We start from the raw sequence: 8,240 nt of genomic DNA, 5'->3' as shown, positions 1-8,240 counted from the left end.
TGTGGCAGCTTTGAACCAGCACCCAGCATTAGAGCCCAGACAGCAGGGCTCCTGGGAGGCACAAGGGAAGGGAGAGGGTGGCACAGTGGGAGGCTAATGGGTTGCATCCTGTCGTCATGGCTGTTTACCTGTCCACTGGATACCTCAGCACCTCAAGAAGGCCACATGGGTTTCAGGATCCTGAATTCCCATCCCTCCAGAAACCCAGGGAGCTGCTTCATGCCTTAGTTTACCCCTTCTTAATTGTCAGCGAGGTTGGACCACTCGGCTCTGTGAGTCATTCATATAGACCCCAAAGTGAATATTCCTGTCATGTGATGTCTTATTGTAGCCAGTGTAGGAGCTTTTGGGTCCTTGTGGGCTGACCCCATCTAGGCCATGGAAATCGACCCAAGGTGTCGGTACTGAGACTGCCACCCCAGCTGTCTTTGTCTTTTCAACAAGTTAGTCTCTGTGACACAAGTCATGCAGGTCCAGGAGTGTGGTACGATGACCAAAGGGTCCTCCTGTCAAGAACCTGACTTGGCCCATAGGAACCTCATGCAGGAAAGGTTTGGTCTGTTCAAAAGCCCAACCCTCTAGTACCAGGCCAGCTGGCACAGGCGGCCCGTGTCTGGCCACATCCTCCGCACATACCTGATGATCCTGCCCCACCCCCATGAAGCTTATTCCCTTCTAGCCAGGATTAGTCAGTTGCAAGGCAGCCAGGTGGGATAGGAGTGAGCCTGGGGCAGCAGGGGCTGCATGGGGGTCACATAGTAATTAACTGTGGCTGGCACGACTCCATCAGAGCCCGGACGTCTCCAGGCCAGGGCAGCAGCGGCAGTAGGGCCCTGCTCAGCTAGCGCCTGGAGGGCTAGCATGGTGATAAAGTCCAGGGTCTGGTAGCGCTCGTGGCTCATGAGGCACACTGTGCTCTCGTTGACCACCTGGTGCAGTGTCACAAGGCAAGCATACCGGCGGGCTGCATCTGCTCCGCCAAAGTGGGCCTCCAGGTAGCGCTCCAGAATGCGCCTCTGCTCCACTGGGTCCGGAAAGTCGATGAAGAAAAGGGAACACATGTAACGCTGTAGGGCATGAACGTCAGTGCTGGGCCTTGGTTGGAAGCCTCGCACCAGGAGGTGACAGTACTTGAGGAGGCCACCGCCGCGGATCTCCTCAGGGCTGCGGGTGGCAATGACGCGGTGCTGCAGATGCTCCAAGGCCTCAGCAAAGTCCCCATATAGGCTCTTGCCTGTCACAGTCGGGTGGAAGTCCTCCGACATTGGTGTGGATGAGCACTGGCCAAAGAGCAGCAGCGAGTCCAGGATGATCTGGAAGGAGTCGATGCTGAATTCGAACTGGTGCCTCACGGGGGAACCACCACACCCTTGTTTTGTGTTTTTTGTGTCTTCAGTCTCTGGCACCTGAACTATTGTAAGTGTTGGCTAGTACTGATATGTATGTCATATTTGGTCACCGTCACACATGACTGTTCTGTCATATTTTTCTCTTTTCTCTGCCTACACAATCACATATACTCCTCCCCAAACACCATTTTTTAAAAATACAGTAGATTTTGAAAAAAAAAATAGATTTACAGGAAAGGTAAAAAAAATGGTACAAATTGTTTCAATAGGTGATTATCTCAACTTATTCCCATGTTTCTATTTTGTGTCAAAATAATTCAGTTATCCAAACTAGGAGCTTATTAGTGGTATCACATGAAGAACCGAGTTATAGATTTTGGATTTTTTTATTTCTTCCAAGTAAACAGCCCTTTTCTACTCCAGAATCCCATAATGGCCTTTTTCTAATCTACTCCAGAATCCATGTCATATATTGTAAGATTTTTTTTCTCTTGTCTCTCCTTTAATCTGTGACAATTCTTCAGTCTATTTTAAAATTTATTTTTTTTAATTTTTTTTATTTTATTTTTTTTTATTCTTTTTTAATTAAAATTTCCAACTGCTCCCCGTTTCCCATTTCCCTCCCCCTCCTCCCACACATTGCCCCCTCCCCCCACTCCCCTCCCCCATCCCCACTCCTCTTCTCCTCCCCCCAGTCCATTCCCAAAATTTCCACCTGCTCCCCTCCTCCCATTTCCCTCCCTCTCCTCCCATCCCCTCCCCCTCCCTCTCCAGTCCAAAGAGAAGTCAGGGTTCCCTGCCCAGTGGGAAGTCCAAGGTCCTCCCCACTCCATCCAGGTCTAGGAAGGTGAGCATCCAAACAGACTAGGCTCCCACAAAGCCAGTACCAGTGCCATTGTCCTTGTCTTCTCTGTCAGCCCTCCTTGTCCGCCACGTTCAAAGAGTCTGGTTTGATCACATGCTCCATCAGTCCCAGTTCAGCTGGCCTTGGTGAGCTCCCATTAGATCAGCCCCACCATCTCAGTGGGTGGGAACACTCCTCACGGTTCTGACTTCCTTGCTCATGTTCTCCCTCCTTCTGCTCCTCATTTGGACCTTGGGAGCTCAGTCCAGTGCTCCAATGTGGGTCTCTGTCTCTATCTCCATCCATCGCCAGATGAAGGTTCCATGGTGATATGCAAGGTATTCATCAGTACGGCTATAGGATAGGGTCATTTCAGGTTCCCTCTCCTCAGTTGCCCAAGGTACTAGCTGGGGACATCTCCCTGGACACCTGCGAGCCCCTCTAAATTCAAGTCTCTTGCCAACCTTCTAAGATGGCTCCCTTAATTAAGATATATACTTCCCTGTTCCCGTATCCACCCTTCCTTTATCCTAACCATCCCATTACCCCAAGCTCTCCCCATTCTCCCCTTCTCACGTTTCTCACCCCATTTACCCTTAGCCCCATGCCACTTCACCCCGAAGTTCCCAGTTTTTGCCCGGCAATCTTGTCTACTTCCCCTATCCAGGCAGATGACTATGTGTTTTACTTTGGGTTCACCTTCTTATTTAGCTTCTCTAGAATCACAAATTATATGCTCAATGTCCTTTATTTATGGCTAGAATCTCCTTATGAGTGAGGACATACCATATTCATCTTTTTGGGTCTGGGTTACCTCACTCAGGATAGTGTTTTCTATTTCCATCCATTTGCTTGCAAAATTCAAGATGTCATTGTTTTTTACCACTGAGTAGTACTCTAATGCGTACATATTCCACACTTTCTTTATCCATTCTTCCATTGAGGGGCATCTAGGTTGTTTCCCGGTTCTGGCTATTACAAATAATGCTGCTATGAACATAGTTGAACAAATGCTTTTGTAGTATGATAGGGCATCTCTTGGGTATATTCCCAAGAGTGGTATTACTGGATCCAGGGGTAGGTTGATCCCGAATTTCCTGAGAAACCGCCACACTGATTTCCAAAGTGGTTGCACAAGTTTGCATTGCCACCAGCAATGGATGAGTGTTCCCCTTACTCCATATCCTCTCCAGCAAAGGCTATCATTGGTGTTTTTGATTTTAGCCATTCTGACAGGTGTAAGATGGTATCTCAAAGTTGTTTTGATTTGCATTTCCCTGATCGCTAAGGAGGTTGAACATGACCTTAAGTGTCTTTTGACCATTTGAACTTGTTCTGTTGAGAATTCTCTGTTCAGTTCAGTGCCCCATTTTTTAAATTGGGTTAATTAGCATTTTAAAATCTAGTTTCTTGAGTTCTTTATATATTTTGGAGATCAGACCTTTGTCTATTGCGGGGTTGGTGAAGATCTTCTCCCAGTCAGTAGGTTGCCTTTTTGTCTTAATGACAGTGTCCTTTGCTTTACAGAAGCTTCTCAGTTTCAGGAGGTCCCATTTATTCAATGTTGCCCTTAATGTCTGTGCTGCTGGGGTTATATGTAGTAAGTGGTCTCCTGTGTCCATGTGTTGTAGAGTACTTCCCACTTTCTCTTCTATAAGGTTAAGTGTGCTCAGATTTATATTGAGGTCTTTAATCCATTTGGACTTGAGTTTGTGCATGGTGATAGATATGGATCTATTTTCATTCTTCTACAGGTTGACATTCAGTTATGCCAGCACCATTTGTTGAAGATGCTTTTTTTCTTCCACTGTATGCTTTTAGCTCCTTTATTGAAAATCAGGTGTTCATAGGTTTGTGAGTTAATATCCAGGTCTTCTGTTCAATTCTGTTGGTCAACTTCTCTGTTTTTATGCCAATACCAAGCTGTTTTCATTACTGTAGCTCTGTAATAGAGCTTGAAGTCAGGGATGGTAATGCCTCCAGACGTTCCTTTATTGTATAGGCTTGTTTTGGCTATCTTGAGTTTTTTGTTTTTTCATATAAAGTTGATACATACTATTTGATATACACAATTTCTTACGTGTATACAGTATTTCTCTAATTACTCTCTTCCCCATACCATTTGATCTTCTCATTCCAGCCATGGCTACAAGTCTCTTAGATTCATGACTTTGGAATTTATTCTGTGACCCTTTATGTGACCACTGAATTGGAATTATCTATTTGAACATGGTGGGATCATCAGTAAATACACAACTAAAGGTAATGGTCCTCACTTCCCTGAATCTCTCAGTAGCAAATAGCACAACAGTGGGGAGTTGGGGTTCCTGAGTCTTTCTTCTATCCTCCTTTGGCTCCTGATGGAACCATTGTTGTATAGTGCAGACATCTGCAGCTACTCTGAGTTTGTGATTACAATGGTTGTGTCTTGCCCAGGAACACAGCCGTTCTCCCTATCTTTGGGTTCTCACTCTTTCACAAAGTTCCCTAAGTATTGGAGGGCATAGTATAAATGTGTTTTAAGGCTGAGTACTCATCTGGCACTCATTATGAAGGCCCTTGTGAAGTCATGAGTATCTGAATTCACTGTCACTGTTCACTGCAAAAACAGTCTTCTTTAATTAAGGCTGAAAGTAACATGTCTGTAAATTTACATCTTTTAAATTTGAAATTCCTCTGCTTATAAGCTTAAGGCTTATGAGAGGCATAAGCCTTAATTTGCTTACTTAAATATATAGTTATTTGTCAGTGTAGATTTATGGACATTTATTTTTTGGCTTAATGTCCATTATTGTTATTTTTCAAATTGCTCACTTTGTGATCATTGGGATTCTGGTTGGTACCTGTCTTCTTGACATATCCTTAAAAATGTCTAGATTGATCATTTATTTGTTTACTTCCCAAAGGTGCTCCACTCTTTTGCAAAGGAGAACTGTATTTTGAAAACCAAAGCCTGGAAAATAATTCTTTTAATAGTTTGCTAGTTGTATCTATATATCTAATTGTATATATCATACTGTATGTATCAGTAGACAGAGCTAGATAATGCATGTGTGTACTAACCCAGAAACACGCATCTTTATTTCCCTTTTCCTTTTTTCTTTTTTTTTTCAAGTCACGGTCTCCCTATGTAACTTTGACTGTCCTGGAACTCACTCTGTAGACCAGACTGGCCTCAGATTTACAGATATCCCCCTGCCTTTGCCTTCTGAATGCTGGGAGTAAAGGTGTGCACTGCCTAGCCTTACTTCTATATTCTTATGTAGCTGGATGTATATGGCAAAGACTGTAAGTTCCTACTGACACCTCCAATTCCAATCAAACACTCCAAGTTTTATTCTAATAGTTTTCTTATTTGAATTGAGACTGACAAGTGTAGCTATCATCATCTAAAATATATATATATATTGTTTTCTTTCTTCCTCATTGGCTATCTGAAGGCAAGATGGGTCACCAGAATAGCTACTGGAGTCATCCACAGAAGTTTCGCCAGGGTTCTTACTCTTTCTGCATCTACTCAAAATGTCATGGTCTGATACAGAAATTTGACCTGAATGTGTGCAGCCAGGGTTTTGGTTAGTATGTGAAGGACATAGGTTTCATTAAGTTGGACTAGGTGACTTTCAAAGAATTATTCAAGGCCCAGTGAAAGGGGTCATATTAGTCTCTGTACAAAACTTTAAGACTTCCAAAAATATATTGTTCCTGGATATATTCAATTTTACTTTTCACACAAAATAATTTCAGAATTACCAACTAATATGTCTCTAAGAACTGGGTTTACTAACTAGAATGTGGCATTTGTGTGAAGTTATTTTTGTTTTTAGTTTTTATTGTATCTTGTCAAAACAGCCTCTTCTAAGAACACTTAGATTAAGATTTTTATCCCATATTTCATTTGGTGTGATTATGATATTCATTTGCAATGCAATTTGGTTTAATTTATGACCATATTCCATTTTGGGTTGTGCTTACATCCAGGTTTATATATTTATATATTGGAAGAGAATATGTGGTACACGGTTCTTTTTTCTTTTCTAAAATTAAAAGATGATTACATCACTTTTCTCCTGTTTCTTCCTTTCATCTCCTCCCAGCTACCAACCCAAGTGCCCCACTCTCCAGTTGATAGCTGCCTCCTTTTCTTTGATTATTATTGTTGCAGCCACACCTATATACGGAAATACATGCATGCATGTGCACATGTGTGTTTGTGTAAACCTGCTGAGTATGGTCTTGATTTGGGTGTGTATATGGTTTCAAGGATTGCCACTCTGCATTGGACAAGAAATAAAGGTGCTCATCCATGGGAAAGGCTTCTCCTTCTCTCAGCAGTCATTGGTTGCCCATAGTTTTTTGCCTAGGGGTGGGACCCCATGAAAATTTCCCTATGAAGAATGCTTCCAAGAGGTAAAGCCATGCTAAAGAGTTCTGAGACACAGTCTCCTCATCAACTATAAGTCCCTCCCTCTCTTTTCGTTGACCATTTCCTATAGAAGATGAAATGTTCAGTTTCTAGCTTATTTGTCTCATACATACTTTGCACGAGAAAGCAGATACATGTGCATCTTTTTATATTTTTCCTCTTCTTGCAAGAAGTATAGTATGTTACAGATATTCTTTTGCACTTTGACATTTTTGTTGTAAATTAGTCCATGGGAATATTCATCCTTGTGCTTTGTTTTAATTAGCACTCCACGATGTAAATACACGGTGTAAATAGCTTATAGAATCCCTCTCTTTTGTATATCATTTGAATTGTTTCCAATATCTCATAACAAACATAGTTGTAAGAAATCATCGAGTGATAAATATATATGTATAGTGGGAGGTATTACTTTAAATTATATTCCCAACAATAGAATTGCTTTATAAAAAAATAAATACAGAAGTACCTTGATATTCTGAAATTTCCAGAAAGATTATAATATTTTGCAATCCCCCAGACATATATAATAGTACTTGCATTCCTATGGGGAATGGAATGCATTACCACACTTCTTAAGTTTTGTCAGTCTGACAGGTGAGAAATACTATCTCAATGTTGTTTTAATTTTCAGTTTTCTAATTAAACTTTAATTGAAAATGAGTTTGAATATCTGTGTATATTTGAGAGTCATATAATCAATTGTTCATGCCTTTTCACACATTTTCTGTTGGTTGTGCTTTTGTTCCTCAAGTTTTTCCTTTTAGTTTGACATTTATTTTTATAAATTTTATTTAATTTTAAAGGCTTTATTTTGTTGTGTGTATATGTAGGGGGCTCTGCACATGTCTGTGTGGGTGTCCACAGAAGCCAGAAGAAGGTATCAAATCCCCTGGAGCTGGAGTTAAAGGTGACTGATAGAGGTAATGAAACTCGACTCAGGTCCTTTAAAAAATACAAGTGCTTGGAACATCTGAGCCATCTTTTCTGTTCATCAAAATTTTAATTTTAATTGATATATAGTAATTATGTATGGTGATAATGCACTGTGAATTTTAATATTGTCTCAGCTTTTAGTAATTTTATACTAAGGATTTCAGTCTCATTTTGACAATTATCTTTTGGTTTTTCAGTGTCCATGCATGCATGTGTGTTCAAATGTGTGAGGGTGCACATGTGTGTATACGTGTGGAGGTAAGAAGTCAACATTGGGTATCTTTCTCAATTGCTTTCCACCTTGCTTTGCCTAGTCTAGTTACCCAGCTTGCTCTGGAGATGCCTTGTGTGTGCTGCTAGTATTATAGTAGTTGCCAACCTTCCCATGTTGGGGCTGGAGATCCAAACTCTGGTCTTCATGTTTATGTGGTAAACATTTTATCCACAAAGCCATCTTCTCAGTCCTGTTTATGAATGCTTTGTCATGTAAAAACACTTTCATTTTATCTGCTCTCTTAAATTATTCTTTTAACAAGTCTTCATCTTGAGTCATTTACATTGAAGGTAAATATGCCTATCCTCTCACCCCACTCCTGCCATGCATGTGTGAGTGTGTGCATGCATGCGCGTGTGTGTGTTGTGTGTGTGTGTTTCAAGACAGGGTTTCTCTGTACACCAGTCTTGG

General features: G+C 41.5%; 1 protein-coding gene and 1 pseudogene across 1 annotated transcript; one reads left to right on the top strand and one right to left on the bottom strand.

Annotated features, from left to right (window-relative positions):
- Nucleotides 1-689: 689 nt before the first annotated feature.
- LOC130868334 (terminal nucleotidyltransferase 5B-like) lies at nt 690-4,337 on the bottom strand. Its single transcript, XM_057760595.1, has 2 exons — nt 4,274-4,337; nt 690-1,411 (listed from the first exon to the last, which is right to left on the bottom strand). Exons 1-2 carry the CDS (start codon nt 4,335-4,337, stop codon nt 690-692), a joined length of 786 nt encoding a protein of 261 aa, XP_057616578.1.
- Nucleotides 4,338-5,638: 1,301 nt separating this feature from the next.
- Nucleotides 5,639-5,809, top strand: LOC130868255 (40S ribosomal protein S29-like; annotated as a pseudogene).
- The last annotated feature ends 2,431 nt before the right edge of the window (nt 5,810-8,240 follow it).

The sequence above is a fragment of the Chionomys nivalis genome, chromosome X (assembly GCF_950005125.1).
Source record: "Chionomys nivalis chromosome X, mChiNiv1.1, whole genome shotgun sequence".
NCBI lineage: Eukaryota > Metazoa > Chordata > Mammalia > Rodentia > Cricetidae > Chionomys > Chionomys nivalis.
This window is presented reverse-complemented; position numbering and strand designations above follow the sequence as displayed.